The sequence below is a fragment of the Sitophilus oryzae genome, unplaced genomic scaffold, assembly GCF_002938485.1.
Source record: "Sitophilus oryzae breed Bouriz unplaced genomic scaffold, Soryzae_2.0 scaffold_158_pilon_pilon, whole genome shotgun sequence".
Lineage (NCBI taxonomy): Eukaryota > Metazoa > Arthropoda > Insecta > Coleoptera > Curculionidae > Sitophilus > Sitophilus oryzae.
Genome location: NW_022146269.1, coordinates 660,887 through 685,590, shown reverse-complemented (window position 1 = coordinate 685,590; position 24,704 = coordinate 660,887). Strand labels below are relative to the sequence as shown.

At 31.4% G+C, this 24,704-nt stretch overlaps 2 protein-coding genes across 2 annotated transcripts; both read left to right on the top strand.

Annotated features, from left to right (window-relative positions):
* Nucleotides 1–5,116: 5,116 nt before the first annotated feature.
* LOC115879900 (zinc finger protein 271-like) lies at nucleotides 5,117–6,739 on the top strand. The gene has a single exon (XM_030896941.1). The coding sequence runs from the start codon at nucleotides 5,202–5,204 to the stop codon at nucleotides 6,393–6,395; it is 1,194 nt and encodes a 397-aa protein (XP_030752801.1). The 5' UTR covers nucleotides 5,117–5,201; the 3' UTR covers nucleotides 6,396–6,739.
* An 8,299-nt stretch (nucleotides 6,740–15,038) lies between these two features.
* LOC115879863 (gastrula zinc finger protein XlCGF52.1-like) lies at nucleotides 15,039–23,618 on the top strand. Its single transcript, XM_030896884.1, has 2 exons — nucleotides 15,039–15,899; nucleotides 22,873–23,618. The coding sequence occupies exons 1-2, from the start codon at nucleotides 15,223–15,225 to the stop codon at nucleotides 23,375–23,377; spliced, it is 1,182 nt and encodes a 393-aa protein (XP_030752744.1). The 5' UTR covers nucleotides 15,039–15,222; the 3' UTR covers nucleotides 23,378–23,618.
* The last annotated feature ends 1,086 nt before the right edge of the window (nucleotides 23,619–24,704 follow it).

Here is a 24,704-nt window from a genome sequence, read left to right as displayed (position 1 = left end):
ATTAATATGAATTAAAGTAAAATAAAGTAATCAATTACAAGGTTAATTATAGTATTATTACAATATTCAATAACTTATTAATTTAGGTACTATTAAATTGTTAGAACTTTAGGATTTAAGCTAGACTGTTAGACAATAACCCAGGCGATCATAAAATTCTCTTCTTACATTCGCTAGTTGGTAAACTGAAATTCTATTGCATTCGGCAGAAATAGCATTTTTTAACTCGTCTAGACTTGGGTATTTTTTATCCTTGTATATCCTGTTTTTTAAATAGCCCCAGAGAAAGAAATCATTTGGCGAAATATCAGGAGACCTTGTTGGCCAATTTACTGTATGATTTAGGCCAATGACGTTTCCGTTAACACTATTGTCTAAATATTCCCGAACAGCCAGGGTACTATGTGCCGGGCAGCCATCCATTTGGTACCAAACTTCCTGATTTTCCCCAGCGGCATCATGTAAAGCAGGTAAAATATGATTTTCGAGTAGTTCCAAATGTGTTGGTTTTCTTTGTTCCAATATCGATAATTTTGAACATTGGGTTCATTATTTAAGGTAAACGTGCATTCGTGAGTGAAACATATGTTTTTTAAAAATTCCCTATCCGTGTTTGCTCTTTCAATCATATCAAAACAAAACGCCTGCCGCCGTATTTCGTCCCCATCTCGTAGCTCTTGGTGCTTTTCATATTTGAAGGAATAGTATTTATGTCGTTTAAAAATTCGAAACACTGTAGTGTGATCTATTCCTATTTCATCCTCAAGTTTCCTTGTGCTGATCTTTCCATCGTTCTCCTCCACGCACAATAAAACTTCCAAGTCGATATCATTTCTTGCATCTTCTCTTTGTTCCTTCCTTGCTTCACATCTGCAGTTATTTATTAGGGTACCTTTGGTCTCAAATCTCTGGATATTCCTTGCGATTTTAGATTTTCCAGGTATTGGTCTATTCGGATACAGAGCAGCAAACATGTCCGACACCTTTTGATAACTATTTCCTTGATAATACCATTTAATCATCAATATTTTTTCTTTGGTAGTGTAATTCATGGCTAATATTTTCGATGTAGGTATGAGTTTTTAATAATAATAATAAAGCACTAAATAGATAAATTTCTGAAATGACAACTTCATTTGACAGTTATCTTTTACCTTGACTGGTGCTCATAAATAAATACAGGGCCATAAGAAAGGAGAAATATTTAAAAAGAAATCGATAACTCGTAAACTGGCTAATCAAAAATATCTAAAGTTATTCTTCTGAATGTGCGTTTTAGTGCTCTTCAATAAACCTAAATAAGAATTATTCTCTAAAATAATTAGAGAAGCTAATAATTGACCCCATTAAAATTTACTTGGGATTTCCTATGTCCCGCTCGACGATGCAACACCCGGTATACGGGAGCTATTATTATTATTATATTATTAAGCATAATATTGCTAAATGTATTAGTTATATTTTTTTTGTGTTATGTTTTTATAGGTATTTGTATCTTTAATTGAAAATGTTAAGTTTTTTTTCAAATTTAGTTAAGTTGGTTTCGCGGTTGGTTGATGTTGTTTAATGTCATTTTTAAGCTACCTATGTGTTTTTTTCTTTTTTTTTTTCGCTTGTGTTCATTATTTGTGTTCATGTTTATTTTATCATGACTTAATAATTTGATATTATTTTCATTTGAAATTTAATTTTTTATCGGTTTTGCTTTTAAGAACCATCCCTTGCTTGCTAATTGACGAACTCCACAATCATTGAACGAAAATATTTTAGTAATGCTCCGGAAACTCAAATTAATACCACCAATTAGGGTTCAGATTAGAGGTGTGTAGTTCGTGAACGAACTAGTTCCAATGAACTATTCCGACCCCGGAATGAAAGGAACTAGTTCCTGGTTTCTCAAAGAACTAGTTCCTCAGGACCTATTCCGGGATCGAGACTGTGACCGATATATCCCGATTGCGCGTATCCCGATTGTAGGCAGATTGTGTGGGGAGTGGGGAGTGCCAGCCATATGCCGTATGTTATCGGATCCGGACCTAAAGGAACTAGAGGAACTAAATAAAAGACTAGTTTACGTATGGATCAGCCAGCGCGATTGATGCTAGGCAGGTGTGGGGAGTGCCAGCCGTATGTTATCGGATTCGGACATAGAGGAACTATTAATAGACTAGTTCACGGGAATCTATTCAGTCGGCAGATCCGAGATATAATACAAGGCGACGACGATGGATTCGGCCTTGTCTATTGCCACAGCCGGCGCGGCGTAATTACCACAGGAAATTGTCGTGGATACTGTTTTTGATTTTTAGTTTGTTTTTTAAATATTTTATAGGAATGTTTCACTTTAGGTCCCTAAAATTAAGAAATATCTTATAAAACGAAGTAGATATTCTGAATTTTTGGACAAAAACAAAAAGCTTGAAGTGAGGAAAAATGCAATTTTTGACTGACTGACAACGAAACGCATTAGCAAGCAAGGGGGATGTCAATGTTAGTCAGGAACTATTGTGAACTAAAGACCTAGTTCAAGGAACTATTACTCTGGAGGAACTAGTTCCTCCCAAGGAACTAGAATTCCCACCTCTAGTTCAGATCTTTTTGGCCATCACGAGAACCGGGCCTCGGTAACAATAATTAAAAAAATATTTTTCTGTTACTTTAGGAAGTCCTTTGATACTTTTTAGCGGTCGAAATCAAACTCTTCTAAATAACTAATGGTGCTATTTGTTATTGTTCCTGTTTCTTTTCTTTTTTGCAGTTGCTATAATATTGATTATGTTATGTTTTAATAGATATTTTCATTTTTAATTCAATATTTTTGGTTGTCTCAAATTCAGTTAAGTTGGTTTATGTTGCTTAATATGAAATTTAAGTTACCTATACTGCTTTCTTTACTTGTGTTCGTGTCTGTATAAGAGGCGCGGTACCGAAATTCGGTTTCGGAAACCCTACTAAATACCAAATTTCTTTTTATTATCTGAAAAAATAAAAAGTTATAGGGGTGAGCCACTTTTGAAAAACACCCGGTATAGTGAAATAACAGTACATTGTTAGTAAAATGGGAAATACACTTTTGAGAAACACGGTATGTGAACAAGTCGTGTCTGTGGTGCATAAGTTTATTGACACTTTAATTCTATAATTGTAATTAATTTTCTATTAATTACTTTCTTCGTTATTTGTGTTCCTATTTCCGGTTAATAAAAATGTTTCACCGATATATTCCATAACATGATTTGTTTAGATTTATGTTTAATTAAAATAAACTGTAATGTAAATATTAAATTATCACTATGTTTTTTACAAGATTCAATAAAGGAAACTACTTTTGAAAACAGTGTTTTATTTTAATTGATGATAATGTAATGATTTGAATTACGAGCCCTAACAACTAAATGTTCGGACAAACAAAAATTTATTAAAAATTTTTATTTTCATTAACTGAATTATTTACCTTTAAGAAATACATTAAAAATATATTAAAATCTAACATTTCTAATGAGTATTTAAATAGTTTAGTTTCTATAAACATTAAAATAAACTGTAGACCAATAAATAAACAAAAAAATTGCACAAAATCGTGACAACTAAATGTTCGGACACTTTAAAAAATAACTGTTCTAATATGGCGTTACATCGGCATGAACTTTTGCAACAACTGCAGGCCTGTTTGGCATTGTTTTTATTAATGGTTGACATACGCCAGAATAAAAATTTTGCCATAATTCACTTAATATCATCGTCAAATGGGCAACAGTTTCTTGGGGATCGTGGCACAAATTTTGGTTTGTTTTATGCCACATGTCTGGATAACATTAAGTTCCGGACTGTGCGAAGACCATGAGGGAACCTTGATGTTCATGTCCCTAAACCATTTTTTAGTAGTTTTAGCTGTATGTCATGCCCCGCCACCCTGTTGAAATATAAAATTATTGTCCTGGTCTTTACCAGAACAATTGGTTACAAGGACCTGTGTCCTTCCTATTTGACACAAGAATATTTTTCAAAATTTTTTAATTTTTTGACGCATCAATTATGCCTTCTACCACCTCATACTTTTCTGGGTCTATTTTGGACATACACCTTCAAATCATAATGCCTTTAGTAAATTTCACTGCCCTTTTGAGGCAATCTTTATCAAATAGACACTCTAGCGGTGTTCGATTATATTTATTATATCGATATTAAGGTGGCTCATGTGCCCATGTAATCCGTGCACTTGCCATTTGCGATTGGAATTATTAGCGTCGGATTGGGAAATAATTAATTTTTTTACCTTAATGTCATTTTTGTAGTTTGTGACATCAGAAGTTCCAATCCGACACTGATAATTCTAATCGCAAACTGCAAGTTCAAGGATTTATGAAAGATGTACAGTGGAATTTCCTAAAGACATTATGCTTTTAGAGTTTATGTCCGCAATGGGTCTAGGAAGGTATGAGGTCGTAGAAAGGCACAACTAATGTGTCAAAATATCAAGAAATTTTGAAAAACCGTTTTGTGCCAAGTGCGTGAGACCTTTACCAGAATATGAATTTTATTTTCCGACAGGATGGCGGGGCATGCCATATGGCTAAAACTACTTAAAAATGGTTTAGGGACATGAACATCAAGGTCCCCTCATGGCCTCGCACAGGTTGGACCTTAATGTTATCGAGACATGTGGCATAAAACAAAACAAAAATTGTGCCACGATCCCCAAGAAACCGTTGCCCATTTGATGATGATATTAAGTGAATTATGACAAAATTTTTACTCTGGCATATGTCAATCATTAATAAAAACAATGCCAAACAGGCATGCAGTAGTTTCAAAAGCTCATGCCGATGTAACGCCATATTAGAACAGTTATTTTTTAAAGTGTCCGAACATTTAGTTGTCAAAATATTGTGCAATATTTTTGTTTATTTATTGACCTACAGTTTATTTTAATGTTTATAGAAACCAAACTATTTATATACTCATTAGAAATGTTAGATTTTAATATATTTTTAATGTATTTCTTAAATGTAAATAATTCAGTTAATGAAAATAAAGGTTTTTAATAAATTTTTGTTTGTCCGAACATTTAGTTGTTAGGGCTCGTATTCTAATGTAAATATATTTTTAGGGCAAATAGTCGTCCATTAAGAAAAAATCTTCGATCTAGAGCAAAGTTAAATAGGAACAAAAAGAAAAACAATTTAGAATTATTGGACGTAATGAAATACAACAGCGATGACGATTATGTGGATCACGATGTTAAGTACCAATGTGAGAAATGTTGTCAAGAATTTACTACTAAGGCACTATTAAATAAACATAAGAAAAAATGCGACACAGAAAAAGTAAAAGGAACAACCAAAAATTCGGAAAATAGTATTGTAAAACTAGAATCCGGAAAGAAGCTGTATCTTTGTAAAAAATGTCCTATGGTATTTCCAATGTATAAACTACTAAGAGAACATCGAAAAGAACACATTCAAAAAGACTACGTCGAAGAACATTCTTACACGTTCGACGAACTGCAAGAGCTTTTTATTTGTAATACGTGTTCGGCAGAGTTTAAGGATGAGGATGAAGCGGAAAAACATACGAAAGCCCACGGCGAAATATTCGACTGTCCGCTGTGCGAGAATAAGTTTCAAACGTTATTCCAGTTGGGCAAACATTTGAAAGTCACTCACAACGACGACGATCAGTTTACGTGTCCGCTTTGTGCGGATCTTAAGTTTTCCAATGCTTCCTTATTTATGAAACACATCAACATCAAGCATCAGCAACGGTTTTCGCATAACTGTCAAACATGTGGTAGAGGATTTCATAGTAAAACTCTTTGCGAGGAGCACAGTAACGTGCATCTAGGTCTGAAACCTTTCTCTTGCGTAGTTTGCGGTGCTAAGTTCGCCTATTCCAAATCAGTAACCACTCATCAGTTGAAAGCTCACAGGGTAGAGATCCTTGGCAAGGACCATGCCACCGAATGTACTTACTGCAAAAATCGGTTTGTATCGATTGCTTCGTTGCAACGGCACATAAACCAAGCTCATGCTACACCGAAACCGAAAGAGAAGAGTCACCTGTGCGATATCTGCGGTAAGGGGTTTGCGAAGAGAAACAAAATGGTCGTCCATCAGAGGGTTCACACCGGAGACAAACCGTACGAGTGCAACTATTGCGACAAACGGTTCGCTAAGTCTGGCGAAAGGAACTGTCACCAGAGAATCCATACTGGGGAGCGGCCCTACAGTTGTGAATATTGCGGAAAGCGATTTAGGCAAACTGCGCCGTTCAAAGTGCATATCAGGACTCATACCGGTGAAAGACCTTATGTGTGCGATGTTTGTTTGAAAGGATATACTACGAATCAGGGACTGAGGCTCCATAGAAAAAACTGTGGTATAATTTTTCTTTAATTTTTATTATACAATTTGTATTTTTTTATAATTTTGTGTTAAATACTGAGATGCTAGAATATCATTGAATTATTAACTTAACATTTTCTATCAGATTGGCTATCAGATATTTTGGTGAAAGTTTGAATTACCCTGCGGAATATGTATATAGCAATGCAAGAAAATTAAAATCATTTTATCATCTAGGTGTGTCTTTTCTCGATTTGTTGATTCATTTTTATATCTTTATTTTTATTGGAGATACTCTATTCGCTTTCAAATAAGACATTAACGATCTACAGCAATGTCAATCCCCACAGTCAATCCGTTTGCCAAAAATCAGCATCAAACGTCAAGCAGTTTAAACAGAATCGTGATTACTCAGTGGTCATATTTTATGAAACACCCTGTATAAATTTATAAAAAATTAAAATATGTAAAACAACAAAATAAAATATACGTGTTTAAGAGTTTTTCCGAAAAACTCACCGGTTTTTGAATAAAAAATATTTAATATTTGAGGGATAGTTTCACCCCCTTAGAATTCGAGTTTCGAAAAATCTTATCGAACCTCTACACCCTAAAATCAATCTGTTTTCCAAAAATCAGCTTGTTACGTCAAGCGCTTTAAGCAGGATCGTGATTAATCAATGACCACATTTTTCGAAACACCCTGTATACATTTTTAAAAAATCTTAAAATATGTAAAAAACAAAATAAAATATACGTGTTTAAGCGTTTTTTCTGAAACTTGACCGTTTTTTAAATAAAAAATATTGTAATATTTGAGGGGTGGTTTCACCCTCTTAGAACTGGAATTTCGAAAAATCCCTTCTTATCGAACCTCTACACCCTAGAATTAACCTGTATGCCAAAATTGAGCTTCTTATGTTGAGTGGTTTGATCAGGATCGTGATTAATCAGTATGTCAGTCACTCACAGTTAGCCTCGGCCAAGATGTCAAGAAAAAAAAATATAAACTTTGAGTACTTTATTTTTTAAATGCCGATACCACTGGCTTCAAAAAAATATACAAATTAAAATCGCCGACGTACAATTGGGGTCTCTACACAAATTTAAAAAAAAACTTTTTCAACCAAAGTAAAAAGCGCGTAAAAAGTTTTGTTAATAATAAATAACGACTATCATCAGCAAAAGTTATGCTTACTGTTGCCCCCCTCCCTGTTTCTAAATCCAGGAGGTTGGGTCTCTGTACAAATTTAAATAAAAATAGACTTTAATCTAATGGAAAAAGCAAAAACATATTTTTTTTCTAATATTTTGGTGATAAAATTTTACTTTATGATCATAAGTATTAGTAAACAAGTAAAACTCCAAACTAGCAATTAAACACAAACTGAATTTAGACTAAAAAGGAAGAAAACAATTAGGTACTAGCTATAAGTAAATAAATAAATTTTAAACATGGTTACTGTAGTAGGAAGCAACACTCCTAAGGAGATTTTTTGATAGTTTTTTTATCTCGGATTTAAATTAAAGTTTTTTGAGAAAAACTTAAAAGAATGATGCACCTGCTCTGAGGCTTACTCAGAGTAAAAGCCCAATGCTTTCTGTGAAATACTAACAAAATCCCTATAATGGTGAACAACAGCGTGAATTTTTGGAGTAAAACTGATTTCCGTATCTCTTATTTTGTCGGAAAATTTTAGTATACAGGGTTGTTCACCACATACGACACGGAGTATTGTAGCTAAACGATGAGATTTTTACAAATTGTAAGTTTGGGGTTCGTTGAAGGACTATTAGAGTTACAATTTAAAAATATTTTTACAAGATACAGAGTGTCCCAAATAAATAAAAAATATCAAAGTTGTATTTTTTTAAATGGAACACCCTGTATATTATTACATTTTTAGTTTCTACGATTAAAATAAAGGTAAATTTGATTAAGGTTTCTTATACTTAAACCTTACCGTTTTTGAAATATTTTTAATTTTGTGAAATTGCAGTAAAAATTTTAAAGCTTCATTTCTCCAAGGGTATCAATGTTTTTAATACTAAATATTTAATGAATTCTAAATACAAAAAGACAATCTAAAATGTCAATATTCCATGGATATATTGATAAATGAGGTCTAAATTATAAGAAAATGCATTTTCTACGAAAACTTGAAGGAATAGGTAAAAAATGGTATAATACAATTTGATAGACAATTTAATTGTGCATCTGATTCTCCTAAAATATACAGGGCATTCTATTTAAATTAAAGAAGTTATTGCCGTTTGAAGCTAATAATTATTTAAAATAAATTTTTAGACACTCTGTATAAGGTAGTATTATTTTTATTATTGCAACACAATAACTGATCAGTAAATAAACTTCAGTAAATATTTAGTATTAAAAACTTTGATACCCTTGGAGAAATGAAGCCTTAAAATTTTTACTGCAATTTCACAAAACTGAAAATATTTCAAAAACGGTAAGGTTTAAGTATAATAAATCTTAATCAAATTTACCTTTATTTTAATCGTAGAAACTAAAAATGTAATAATATATAGGGTGTTCCATTTAAAAAAATACAACTTTGATATTTTTTACTTATTTGGGACACTCTGTATCTTGTAAAATTATTTTTAAATTGTACCTCTAATAGTCCTTCATCGAACCCAAAACTTACAATTTGTAAAAATCTCATCGTTTAGCTACAATACTCCGTGTCGTATGTGGTGAACAACCCTGTATAGGCTTCGTAATTGGTATCAATATATTTTCCAAAACAGCTGGCTACCACATCATTGAAGGCACAAAATACCTCTATGTATTTGTTGTCTAAAAAAAGTAAGCAAAGGGCTTAGTGTCCAAATAACAATAATAAAATAAAGTTTTGTTACAAAGTAAGTTAATTACAGTCATACCAGGATCTAGTGCTTAAGTCAACTTTTTTAAGCAAGTTTCTGGCATTATTTCCATTAAATCTGCTGTAATGGTCTAATTGTATCCCAGAACTTCTTAGCCAGCTTTCAGCAATTTTTATAAATGTTTTTAATTTTTGCTCAGACCTAGGTCTACCAACAACAGATTTTGTTATTGGACACACTGGTGATCGCGTATTGTTTACTTTAGTTCTGGGATTAGGCCTAAACCTGGCAACTTCACATATTTTACAGCTACATAAATTCTCCTTTCGTTGTATTCTGACCTTAAATTTTTTGTAGTCCACAATTTTAGTCAGTTTTTATTTATTTAATTTTGTATAGCAGCTGCCACACACAACATTACGCAAGCAATTGTCATCAATGCTGTAATTTGGCGATATATCCATTATTAAACCAAACAATTTACCTGTAATTTTAACATGTAGCATTGTTAAAACATGTATAACATACAGCAGATCGCCACTCTTTATGGGACCGTTTTTGACAAAATGTAACATTAGCAAACTCGTCTACATTTTCATTAGATTTTGATTCTGACATCACAAAAAAATAAAAAATTGTCCACATTAACATATAAGCAGACGATGCAAAACTAAATAAAACTGAACTTTTGACAGAAAACTGTGTAGTCAACTGTTTCGTGCCAATTTGTTTACGTTTGGCCGCATAGCCTACTTTGGTTAATATCTTTAATTTTCACACTAAAAGTAAAATATTATATAAAAATTGAAGAATAGACCTAAAATAAGTATTAAAAATCTATTCAATTTATTCACCAGTGTGTTCCTTTCAAACTAATTACAAGAAATAACTTTTTTTGCTTTTGCCACTGGATAAAAAATTATATATTTTTTAAAGTTGTGTGAAGACCCAATCTCTTATTTTCAAAAAAAGGGGGGCAACAGGTTCGTTTAGGTGATAATGGTCCTTGAATATTCTTACCAAAACTTGTGCGCAGCTTTTAATATTGATTAAAAAAGTATATTTTTTGAAATTTGTGTAGAGACCCCAATTGTACGTCGGCGATTTTCATTTTAATATTTTTTTAAACCCAGAGGTATGAGCATTTAAAAAATATAACACTCAAACTTTATATATTTTTTTCTTGACATCTTGGCCCAGGCTAACTGTGCACTTAAGGATTTTATACCTATATTAGTATAGATTGTTTTTATCCGCTGCCTGGTTGCCGCCTGTTTACAAAGAAACGCTGCTTTAAACATTTTTCATAAAAATATATGAAAATCTGACTTAAGTCTTTTATAAAAAGACTTAAATCTTTTTAATGATTTATTAAAAAGTCTTTTTTTAAGTTATTTAAGTATTTTCTAAAAAGACTTAAATGTTTTTAATGTTTTAAGTCTTTTCTAAAATGACTTAAATCTTTTTCTATTTTCAATTATTGAACTATTTAAATCACAAATCGTTTTGAAAAAGACTTGAATTTTAAATCTCAAGCCAGTTTTCGAAAAATTACTTAAGTCATTAAAATTACTTTAATCAAAAAAAGACTTTGAGCGCTGTTTCGATAGTTCTGTTTCGGTGGACCCCCTGCTGCTACATTTTTACTATATTCGCAAAACTCTTCAAAAATGTCATTAGATCAGACGATGGAATTTTTGCGTATTGCTGTGGGCATCTGTGGGTCCACGTTGGAAGTCGCTACCGGCAACTGACTATCCAGTCGATACAACGTTGCACCAATGAGTTCTGATTGCTTTGGTTTTAGCCTTTTTTCGTAATTCTCTGTTTTATATTTCAATGCTAATTTGATTGATTTGAATGTCTTGATTTTAAATTTGAATATCTCGTGTCAAATTTTCAATCAGCTGATGTATCGATTCCTTTCCAGATAGTCAGTTACTGGCAGCGACTAGAAGTTTGTGGCTTTGACACTTTAAATTGCTTCACAGCCAAAGTCAAAAAGTATTTGTTTTCCTGCGCAATAAAATCAGTAATCTAGTATCTCATCGGTATCTAATAATGCACACTGTGGTAGTTATAGTTATTTCTATTTTTAACTATAAAGAAAATAGTTTGTATATTAGGAATGTAGCCCAGTAAATTTATTACTGAAATGTACCTTTATACTTATTAAACGATCTTATATTGCACTTGTTTTTTGTAGTAATATTATTTTTATTGTACATTTTTTGTATTTACAAAATATACTGTTTCCATTGAGGATACAAAGAAGGAAATATGAATACATTTTTTTTGCAAGTTTACCTTTTTTCTATTTTCTACCTCTTTTTAATTTTGAAATAAATATATTTCAAAATTAATAACCTAATGCCATAGGATTGAAAAAATGCCAACAACTTCAACTACTTCAAATAATAAAGTCATTTTGAAAAAGCATTTAAAACATAAAAAAACGCTGCAAAGACCATCAAAATGTTGATCTAATAACAATTTGACGTTTATACTATTACGCGAAAAGCAACTTTTTTGCAAAGCCTACCATGATTTCACTGAATCATCGTTTCTTGTTCACTATAGTCTGTCCAACGAGAAGATCCGTGACAGTGATAGATGTGTCTGTCATTTTATTTTCAAAGTAGTTTATTTTATTTTACAAAGAAATAAGTTGGTACAACTGGAACACATTTTAGCAGGAAATTAATATATTCAAAATTTGACTGACAAGACAAGTGATTAGGTACTTCAAAATATTGTGAAAAAACTGTATAAAATTGAAAAAATGTAATCGAGTTATTTTATTTAACAAAAAAACGGTGTGTTAATACAAAACAAACAAGAACAAGACACCACATACCAAAAAAATGCTTCCAAGCTTCATGAAACTTCCGGCATTTATGATTATATTTATCAATATAACTTATGTACAAATACAAATTTGGAATTTGTAATATTCCACAGGAATAAATAAAACAACATAAATAAAACAAACTATTTTATTAATAATAACACTTACCAAATTTTATACCTTAAAGGTTGATTAATTAACTTTAATCTTAATTTTTTTAAACCAGTACCTTTTGACATTATTTTTCTGCAGTACTAAAATCCATTATTTACCTATTGTGTGATGTCGATATTTTACAGCTACTCCAGTTTTTAGTATGTGTTTAGTATGATCCTTCTACCATATACGAGATGCATTTATCTACGACGAAATGGTATACAAACTTTATTGATGGTAACTTTATTGGTGTATAAGACTTTCTGCCTGGGCAGCGAGTATTAACCATAAACTGTGCTCTGGGTCTACAGTTAATTTTCACTCGATTTTTCCTCCACTTGACTTCAAAAGACACAAAACACACGTAATAACACGAATCAAAATGCATCATCTTCCAAAACGCAGTATTTGACTAAAAGTTGACACAAAATTCTAACCTATAATTTGGCAAGACTTTGACAAACGTCAAAAATCTAAAGGCGAGTTCATACGCATCGGCGTCCGTTTGTCGTTTATCGTTCCGTCAAACCAATAAAATTGAAATACGATCTGTCATTTTTGAAATAAACCAATAAAACTGGTTAAAAATAACAAGAGACGACGCATGACGAATTTATAATTAAACTCATCCATAGTTAACTTAAAAATTATTAGAAACTTTTTTTAGTAAAATAAATAGATTGGTATGGGACGTCATCTGCTTTTCTTCTGTCATCGTCTGTCGAAATCTTACCTGAGAAAAAAAACAGAGTATATTATTAATATCTTAATTATTAAATTTTAATACATCTGGTATTATGGTATTCTGGTATTTCGTCGTTTTTAAAATAAACTAACTGTTTCTATCTTATTTTTTTGTTAGAATGGGCCTAATCAAGAGAGCTACTGATACCGTGTTGTAAAAATAAGGTAATTGAGGACTTATTTTTTGGTATTTATTATAATTTTGCTAATATCTTCGGTTTGAAAGAAGATATCAAGATACGGTTTTCGCTGACTTTTTAAGCTTTTAGTACTCTTTACTGTCAGCTAAAATAACACATAATCGCGCTATGTTTGTTAAATTGTAAGAAAGCGCTGCCTAGCGTCTACGTTCAAAACCGTATTATTATTATTATTATGGTATAATATAGTTTTTTTACCACGCTGTCTAATACACATACAAAATTCAGTTTTTTAGTATCTGGAGCAATTATTATTAATCAACGCACACAGTCAATCAATGTAGTTTGAATACTGGAATCATATTAATTGGTCCTCTTTAACAAATATTTAAACAGTTTTGTTTATTTTTTAATGAAATAAACAAACTACATCGACAATATTAGTATCTGTACTCTTTAAAAATTTGGTACATCTTTAAAAATAATTTAAAATGTTAGTATTCCATGGGTATATTGATAAATGAGTTTTAAATTACAAGAAAATGAATTTTCTACGGAAACTTGAAGAGGTAGGTAAAAAATGGTATAATACAATTTGATAGACAATTAAATTGTGCATCTGATTCTCATAAAATATACAGGGTGTTCCATTTAAATTAAACAAGTTATTGCCGCTTAAAGCTAGTCATTATTTAAAATAAAATTTTAGACACTCTGTATAAGGTAGTATAATTTTTATTATTGCAACACAATAACTGGTCAATAAGTAAACTTCAGTAAATATTTAGTATTAAATACTTTGATACCCTTGGAAGCCTTAAAATTTTGACTGCAATTTCACAAAATTGAAAATATTTCAAAAACGGCAGGGTTTAAGTGTAATAAACCTTAATCAAATTTACCTTTATTTTAATCGTAGAAACTAAAAATGTAATAATATACAGGGTGTTCCATTTAAATAAATACAACTTTGATATTTTTTATTTATTTAGGACACTCTGTATCTTGTAAAAATATTTTTAAATTGTAGCTCTATTAGTCCTTCAACGAACCCAAAACTTACAATTTTTAAAAATCTAATCGTTTAGCTACAATACCCCGTGTCGTATGTGGTGAACAACTCTGTATATTTATAATTAATTTATTTTTGTTTCCTAAAATATTTTGATTAAAAGAAAATATGTAAAAGTGTGCAACGCCGCGCCGTGCCGGCCAAGCTTAAGCTACATTCTAAATCAATTCGCTGGCCGAGTCGTACTTTGGCACGCAAGCTTATCTTATGTACTTCAGTGTACTCATTCACAACAAAATTCGACGCCAGAGTGCAAGTTGAAGTTGGATTGAAAGCTTGCAAGCTGCAAACTTCCACTTCAGCACGGAATTTTCGTTTGACAATTATGACAAATTTGACATTTAAATTTTAATAATTATTTTGTTTGTGTCGTTGTTACAAGCCATTTTCCTGTGAAAAGTAAATAATTATTAAAAGAAAAATGAGTGAAGGACGCTATTCTTATCTTATTAGGACTTGTGGCTTTGCTGTTAAAAAAACGGCAATTATTGTTGCAGCTCAATAATTAGCTTGACCGAAAACCAAGGGGTTTACCAAAACCCAAAAAATGGGGTGTCCGACCCATATTAATGACGAGAAAAAGTTTTTTAGAAAAAAAAACATTTTAGAAAAAAATCATCAATAAATGACGTTTTTGTTTCCATTTTTCTAAACATAAAAACTTTGAAAACTTAATTAACAACTGTCCCGGATTTTGACTCTTCCAAAATCAAAACCAACAACTAACCTAAAAAATGTCAGGAGAACGTTTAAACACGCATGCGCAAAATTCGAATTGAAATTTGTTGGGAATGGTTAATTTCGTGCCGACTTAACCGTCGAAGTGCCACTCGGCCAGCGAATTGATTTCGAATGTAGCTTTACTCACGCGACTAAAAGTTTATTTGATATGAACTATACGTATTTACTGTTGCTGTCCTGCTGCAGGGCCCTGTATATATTTATTAAAATAAGTAAGTAAAGATGTTTATTGTGGATTAATTATTATTGTAATGTGAATAAATTTTGTCCTCAATCATTTTTTTTTATTTATATTAGTGTGGTTTTAGGCATCCGAATATAGGAAATATGGTCGCCACCAGGAAATCTCCTAGAAAAAGAAAGCCAACAATAAAGTTCGAGGAAAACGATAGCGATTCAAATAATATTTCAGTAGATTTCAATGACATAAAGACTGAAATTAAAGACGAAGATTATGCACAAAATGTCCTAGAAAAAAGAAAAAGAAAATACAATACGAAAAAATCGTGGCCCTGTAAAAAATGCGCCGAAGTCTTCAAAACCATGAAGCTCTTACTAAAGCACCGTAAAGTTCACAACGAGTACCAAGAAAATCACAGTTTCAAATTCGATCCTGTACAGGACCTTTTCATTTGCACCACGTGTTCGGCAGAATTTCAACTCGAGGAGGAAGTGAAGAGTCACATAAAAAATAAACACGAAAACGAGTATAAATGTAAGAGTTGTGGCGAAGCTTTTAAGACGACTTACGATATTGCGTACCATTCCGCGGTGCACGATCCCGATCGTATCATGACCTGTCCTCTGTGTAGTTACAGGAGTCCTAAAAAGGGTTCGATATTGATTCACATTAATTACAAGCACTTGAGGAAGTTTTCTTATACGTGTGCCAAATGTGGAAAGGGATTTAATGACCATCTGATTTTCGAAGAGCACGAGAACGAACATTTGGGAGTTAAACCGTTCGTTTGCATTGTTTGCGAGAAAAGCTTTACCTACACTAGGTAAGTTGAGTTAATTATCACAATATACAGGGTGGTCCGAACTGTATTCCGGATTTTTTTTAGAATTTAGAATGAGTGGGAGGGGGGTTAATCACTGCGACCTTACAGATCTATTGTGTCCCCCTTTCTTGAGTCGTAACTCATCATACAGTCTAAGGGCTTTGACAAAAGCCAGTATCTGGGACGGTTTTATAGAGGGTAGTTCTCTAGTATTCCGGAAACTTCGACAGCATATTTTTCAGATAAAAATAAGTAAAAAAGTTCGTATAAATGTATGTCCTAAAATACTTAGTTTCGGAGATACAGGGTGTCGAAGTTTCATTTTTATTATTATTTTCCTCAAATAATTTCTGAAGTAATGTCAATATTTGGATGAAAATTGGTGTCTGGGAGTTTTTTTACATGAGAAATTTGATTTTGATGTCAATATGACTCCTACTTGTAGAGGGCGCCACCTACATATTTTTTAACTAATTTGAAGTGTAATAACTTTTCGTCCGTACCTGTATCAAACTACTGAGTAAAAAAATATACATTTACGATGTTTTCTACGTAAAAAAAGTCTCTTGCTAAAAATCGCTACGAGTAATGGTTCTCGAGATATTTGGAATCTAAATAATAATACCTGTCGTCATTGACATAAATTAAATATGTTGACTAAATAGTTATTAGAATGAAATCATAAATTTCAAATGTTTTAGCACCAAAAGTTCAATAGAAACTGTTTTATCATCATTTTTTCGAAGAAAAATTTATGATTAATTTAAAAAAATAAAAGTTCCCAAATTTATCATTTTAGTGAAATAACACGTTTATTTTTTGTCAAAAATGACTGTTCTCATTCGAAATATTTTGAGAACGGTTGATCGTAGCGATTTTTACCAAGAAACATTTTTTACGTAAAAAAACATGGAAATATATATTTTTGCACTCAGTAGTTTTATACAGGTACGGGTAAAAAGTTATTACACTTCAGAACAGATAAAATACATGTAGGTGGCGCCCCCTACAAATAGGAATCATATTGACATCAAAATCAAATTTCTCATGTCAAAGAACTTTCATCCAAATATTGACATTACTTCAGAAATTCTTTGGAAAAAATCGAAATAAAAATGAAACTTCTACACCTTGTATCTTCGAAACTAAGCATTTTAGGACATACATTTATACGAACTTTTTACATATTTTTATCTGCAGAATATGCTGTCAAAGTTTCCGGAATACAGTTCGAACCACCCTGTATATAGGATGAGTTTTCTACGATGTTCTCTATGGGTATCTCGGAAACTACGGGAGATAGAGATACAGTCGGTTAAATAGGGAAAGAATTGCCAGTTTTGTGGGGTCATAAATATGCGCCTTTCAGATTTTTGAAAAAGTTGATGGCTTACTAGATATTTCGAGGAAAACAAATTTCGGCTATTATAAAAATTGTCCCAATTCCATTATAATCTATCTTAGACAAAAAAAATTCGGATAAAAGTTGTAGATAATCACATCCTTAATGAGATTGAGTTCTTCGTTTTTTTTTCTAAAGCCTGGCATTTTTAACATATGACACAAACATATGTTTTTTTTTAATAGAAACAGTCGTCGTTACTCTCAGAAATGTGAAAGTGCCACATCCAAACTTTGTAAATTAAAATAAATAAAAATTGTAAATATGAATTTTTCAAATGAAGAAAGGCGTGTAGGAGTGTTGGTTCAGCTTTTTTTGGCCATACATTTTCGAGGATACGTTGACCGGTGAACGTTACTTACGTTTTTTAGATAACGGTTTTCAAGACATGTTAGAAAAGTTAAATTTAGAGACTCGCACATCAATAGAGTGGTTCCAACATGACTTTCATTGTGGCACAATTCGAAAAATGAAAGAAATTATTATATATATTTTATTATTTATTAATTATGCAATCTCGGGGATAGTGTCGCACCCCATTTTGTGATTGGCATAGCGGAATGAAACAAATTTAATTTTATAAACAATTTAATTAAATTATGAACAATAGGTACAACATTTCCTATAATAGAAGGGTAAATATGTACTTACATATACAGGGTTGTTCACCACATACGACACGGAGTATTGTAGCTAAACGATGAGATTTTTACAAATTGTAAGTTTGGGGTTCGTTGAAGGACTATTAGAGCTACAATTTAAAAATATTTTTACAAGATACAGAGTGTCCCAAATAAATAAGAAATATCAAAGTTGTATTTTTTTTAAATGGAACATCCTGTATATTATTACATTTTTAGTTTCTACGATTAAAATAAAGGTAAATTTGATTAAGGTTTATTATACTTAAACCTTACCGTTTTTGAAATATTTTCAATTTTGTGAAATTGCAGTAAAAATTTTAAAGTCTTATTTCTCCAAGGGTATCAATGTTTTTGATACTAAATATTTAATGAAGTTTATTTATTGATCAGTTATTGTGTTGCAATAATAAAAATAATACTACCTTATACAGAGTGTCTAAAAATTTATTTTAAATAATTATTAGCTTCAAACGGCAATAACTTCTTTAATTTAAATGAAATGCCCTGTATATTTTAGGAGAATCAGATGCACAATTAAATTGTCTATCAAGTTGTATTATACCATTTTTTACCTATCCCTTCAAGTTTTCGTAGAAAATGCATTTTCTTATAATTTAGACCTCATTTATCAATATATCCATGGAATATTGACATTTTAGATTGTTTTTAAAGCAACAAATGTACAAAATGTACAAACTAGTAATATTATCGTTTTTAGCAAAACGATAATATTACTAGCCCATTTGTATGCAAAAAGAAAACTATTTAAATCTTTATAAAAGAGTATACCATTAATTAAATATGACACCATTATTTCCGCCCATATACTAATTAATGACATACTTAATTGTGTTCGTTAATAAATTATTATAAATAAATGTGGATTTTTGAGTCAGAAATCAATATAATAATAAGTTACCAAATTAAAGTCTTTGTTGTTATAAATAAGCATTTATTAAAAAATGAAATATCATTTTTAAGGTGTTACTTTTTATCACACTGTCTAATGCCCATACAAAATTCAGTTTTTTTTAAATTTTTTATAAAATTGAATACCTTTATTTTAATCGTAGACATTTTTAGTTAAAAATGTAATAATATACAGGGTGTTCGATTTAAAAAAATACAACTTTGGTATTTTTTACTTATTTGGGACACTCTGTATCTTGTAAAATTATTTTTAAATTGTACCTCTAATAGTCCTTCATCGAACCCAAAACTTACAATTTGTAAAAATCTCATCGTTTAGCTACAATACTCCGTGTCGTATATGGTGAACAACCCTGTATATATATGTATAGACGAACATCATCATCACTAGCTCGTGGGTAGTGTCACAGGGCTTCGAATGTCAATGCCAGAGTCTCGACCGCGACCCTCTTGAACATCAACTATCGACTGTCCTCCCAACAGCATTTTCGTCAATTTTGTATTTTCAATTCGATGTCGGGAATCATCAAATCAGCATTATTGGTCTATCGATGTGATGACCGCGTTAATGCTGATTTGATGATTTTATAAATTCATAATATTGAAAGGAAATATTTTTCGCAATTGCCAATTGTACTTATAATTTTGATTTTGAAAAGTTTACTTTTGTTGCGTAAACTCGATTTGCCAATGAACTTTAAACATTTTATATTTCCTTTCAATCGAATTATTAATTTACGAAATATATTTATTAACCTATTTTATATAACTAATAATTCCTTCCTTGACAATAGGAAAAGGTGGACCAATTGCATGGGCCTCCTCGATCACCTAACCTATCAATTTTAGATTTTTTTTATGCGGTATGGTTAACAACAAGGTTTACAAAAGAACTTATGAATTAAGAGAGGCACTCGAAGAGGCGGTACTTAGTGAAACCAATGTCAACTTAGTAAAATTAGTCAAGAAACATAAGAATTGGCTATAACTCAGTAATTTTTCGAAAAAAGAACTGGCGCTTTTTAGTCATGGCCAACTATGGTTTCCATTTAAAAAACATATGTTTGTGTCATATGTCAAAAGACAGGCTTTAGAAAAAATCGAAGAACACACTATGGATGTGATTATCTACAACTTTCATCTGAAAACTTTTTGTCTAAAATAGATTATAATGGAATTAGGGACGATTTTTAAAATATCCAAAATTTTTTTTTCGAAATATCTAGTAAGCCATGAACTTTTTTAAAAAAATATTTTTAAAATTTGGAACCAACCTTGGACGCGTCATTTGGTCTATGCTTCGACAATAATGCAATTCACAAGTAGTGTGTCTCCTTCACGATATGGCAAATGTTCATTTGTCCAACGTTGGAAGGTGTTTGATACATCTTGTGGGACCGGCTTTACGAAAATAAGTATAGAGTATACCGTGCATCTCAAAAGTGGCTCACCCCTATAACTTTTTTATTTTTTCAGATAAAATAACGAGATTAGGTACGTATATGACATTAATTATTGATTGATTGTTTTCGGTCACTTCCTGTTCCACCGGAAATGACTACAACTTTTGATTCTTAAATGGCACCCTCGGTATTTTTTTACTTTATTCGATAAAAAATGGCACTCTGAATAGAATGACGTATCACATGTCAACTTTTGACATTTTCGCATATTGTTTATTTAAAATTGTAACATGCGGTTCATAACGTCATTTTGACTCGCAATACCAAGTGTATGGTATCAAATTATTTGTAGAAAAATGCTTTCTCCAAATATACTAATGAGCCACCCTCGTTCCATTTGAAAAAATTGAGATATGCTTAAAAATACGATTTGTGCATCTTTTAACCGGCCAAGATAAGACACGAAAAACATTAGACGATCAAATCTATTTTTCCAAGGCTCCTTGATTAAAAATTTAAGTGTTTTTAATGGCACCTTAGATTGATATTTAAAATCCTTTTTTTTAAGGGAGAATGTCAAAAGTTAACATATGATATGTCCATAGATAAAAGAAAATAATCTTCTATTAAGATAGATATGAAACTTAATAGTAAAATTTTGGGTCAAAGCGCCCCTCCGTGTTCTTAGTAGAGATTACGTTTAACCCAGCGCCTTCGCCTTTTCTGCTATAAATATTTTTTATGTTTATATTTGATTTCAAAGGATTTAGTTTTAAAGTTACACTGATATATTAGTATATCAGAGTAACTTTAATAAAACATAAGAATATATATATTTTACAGTTTATTAAATATAAATTTTGACTACAAGGTAGAAAGTAAATCACAATATTTGATAAAGCTTATAAAGTATACCATTTTTACAGTTAATAAATAATAAAACTATTTCTGACTATGATATTTAAAATTTAGATAGATAGAATATTAAAAAACATACCGGTATTTGCAGACGCAGACCGAAATTCAATAAAAACCAAAATTTTTCCTGCGAAAATCGGGCATTTTTCACAGAAAAGGTATTTTTTGATTTATCAACAATCATTGTCAAGTTGACAATATACAGGGTGTTTTCTAATTAGTCTAAAAAATTGTGGTGTGATTCCTCATGTGTTCTTAAAACAATTTTTATATAACCATTGGGTTTAAAGTACTTCCTTTCTGATCTACAGGGTGTTAAAAATTAAAAAAATCGATATTTTGCTTAAAATAAATGGTACACTACTGCTTTTTTAAAGAAAATATATTTTTTTCTTGACTGGTCATCCTTTTTCAACACAATTGATCTTTTGAGTTTTTGTTGTTCATCAAACGGTAGCCGAGAAAAAAATAAATATACTTATTAAGAGCCCGCCTTAAGCCGTTTTCTAACGATCTTTTATTTTTTAGATTAATTAGGAAACACCCTGTATATGCATATCACAGGCAACCAAATAAACTAGTAACCTCTAAAAATTATTTTTCCTACCACTAGCGACATACCGTGTTTTTAGTGAGTACTAAATTATTTTATCAAAATTTCACCATATAAGTTTCCAGGCAATGGATATGTCATTCCATTCAGAGTGTCATTTTCTATCGAATAAAGTAAAAATATACCGAGGATGCCATTTAAAAATCGCAAGTTGTAGTCAATTCCGGTGAAACAGGAAGCGACCAAAACCAACTGAATACCCTCAATCAATTCTAATTTGTGTCATACACTAACATACCAAATATCGTTTTTTTATTTGAAAAAATAAAAAAGTGATAGGGTTAATCGACTTTTGAAGGTATATATTTTTAGAAAGCTCATAACGAGGCAGATAAAATAAAAAATAATATACAGGGTGTCCCTTTTAAAAATAAACATAAGTTTGAGTCTTATTTCGAAAATGACAGCTTCCAGCCAAAAACTAATTACGTCACTGGATTCGACGTGAAAAACTCTACGGAACTCAGTTTTTATTTTTTCGATAAATTATAAAACAACAAAGATATACCTATGAGGGGGTCAAAAAATGCGACATTTTAAAATTCGTCCTGTATTTCAGGAACTAAGAAGAATATGATTCAATTTGTGTGAAGCGTCCTTAAGCTTCATTCAGAACTTCGCAATTAGTGGAATAAATTAGTAGTTTCAATTACACTTTATACATTTTAGTTTACGATCATTCATAATGTCTAAAAAACACAATTAAAATTAATAGAATAATCTAGCAACATCTTGCTGTAATCAGTTGTATCCATAGAGAAAGCCTAATATTTAGCTTATAAAACAATAAACTTTTGATTTCTAAACACATTTTTCTTTTGACAGATGAAAATCAAACGCCAAAATTCCTCGGAAATTTTGAAGTATAATTAGTGGAAAAGTTCAAAGTTTGTTAACTTCTTCCACTAATTGAAAATTCCTACTACTAACTTTGACGTTCTGAATGCTTACATTCAAACTAGAGAAACAAACTTCTACGCTAATTGAAACCACTAATTTGTTCCACTAATTGCGTGGTTCTGAAAGTTCATAAAAAGTAGCACGTTTTTTTTCTACTTTTTAGATATCTATATACGCATCAAGTTCGCACGCATAGAGCTGGTATCGATGGCCAACTGCTCCCAAATCAGTGTATGTATTGCAATCGAAATTACAGCAAACCCGAATCTTTAGAAAAGCACATGCTCGAGACGCATTTGAAGACCGGCCCTCACGAGAAGAAGCATTTATGCGTCACATGCGGCAAAGGGTTTTCCCAGAAGAGTAAGCTGGTTATTCACGAAAGGATTCATACGGGTTACAAACCTTACGCTTGTGGACATTGCACGAAAAGATTTATTAAAAAGGACTATTTGGTATTGCACGAGAGAACTCACAGCGGCGAGAAACCCTTCTCCTGTGAGTATTGCGGGAAGCGCTTTACTCAGGGAGCACCGTTGCGAATCCATCTGCGAACACATACCGGGGAGAAGCCCTACGAATGCACACACTGCAAGATGAGATTCGGTTTAAGCTCCCAGTTAAAAGTTCACAAAAACTGTTTGGGTGTTGCCGAGTATAATAAATAGTTTTTTTTTTCAATAAGTTGCATTTGGGATATTAAAAAACTGTTAATCGAACCGAAATGAAATATCTTTAATATTTTTAAAGAATGTATATCATCATTATTTTCAGCTTGTTCAACCATTTTCATTATGGTGTCCCTCGCATATTTAGATAATCCCTTTGTAGTTGGCCCCATTGTTGTTTATTGTTGCACTGAAAAAAAGGATCTCTCAGTCGAAATGAATATAACTTTGACCCAAAAGATTGGCGCTTTTCAATAGGGCCAAGAACGATGTTTCTTTGCCCAAAGCATTAACTGTCTTTTCATAAGATTTAAAAAATTACTTTAGAGAATAGAAGAATCTATCTGTCCAAAGTATTTCACTCTTGACCCAAAATGAATATGCAAAGAAGTTCTTGCTACAAGAACAATAGTCTCTTTAATTCATGCAAAAATTCTTGATTGAAAAGGGACATTTCTTGATTAAAGAGACACTTTTCTTAAACAAATAGCGAATACTATTGACTCAACTAAAATTTATTTTGATCTAAGAGAAGTCTATACATCATATACAGGCATATTACGAGGTATATTATTTTCTGATAAATTTAGGTTTTCCTGGTCTGTAGTAAGTAAAGTGATATTATTTTCCTCGATAGTAGTTATTTCTGCTTCTTCACTCCTTGGTATTTTTTGGGGTGGTTCATCACTCTACAAATTACAAAGAAATGTTACATCACGATTAATCAAAGTAAAGCAAATAAATTAATAAAATTATAAGTTTTGGTCACATTTTGAATTTTTTAATACGACCGACGATTTGAAATTCTAAAATTTTTGTAATTATTTGCATAAAAAAATCGATACCTATATTCTTATTCTATCTATAGTCACACATGCATTATCTAAACAGGTGCATTAGGTAAATGTCTCTTACCTTCAAATATAGCAAATAAATGCTCTAATTTCCATTTTTTCAGAAACTCCTTTAAAGAATCCATATATCCTAAAATTTGTCCATAAAAAATGACAAATGCATGTTAATAACGATCACTAATTAGTTATACGATATGCGTTTAAAAAGCAAATTATGCAAAATTCCAAGTGGAAAATTCCAAGCAACAAAACCCGTACGTACTATGATGTACGACTGATCGGACTGCCGACTGATTGTATATACCGTCATTCGTCATCGTCTTTGTGTGTTGTTATTATTTTTCATCAAAAGAGTATTTAGCTATTGGAAAAATGGCCATGTTTCTTGAATGAAGTACTTCCTAGCGTATTTTTCTTATTATCTTAAAACAAAGTAACTTGCACTCAGAGGCGTAGATAGGTGTATGCTATGG

What these genes read in the sequence shown, in the direction of transcription:
- LOC115879863 (XM_030896884.1), top strand. Translation starts at nt 15,223, where the DNA reads ATGGTCGCCACCAGGAAATCTCCTAGAAAAAGAAAGCCAACAATAAAG. An exon ending in AAAAGCTTTACCTACACTAG is followed by an intron (nt 15,900 to 22,872) that starts GTAAGTTGAGTT and finishes TCTACTTTTTAG; the next exon opens with ATATCTATATACGCATCAAG.
- LOC115879900 (XM_030896941.1), top strand. Translation starts at nt 5,202, where the DNA reads ATGAAATACAACAGCGATGACGATTATGTGGATCACGATGTTAAGTAC.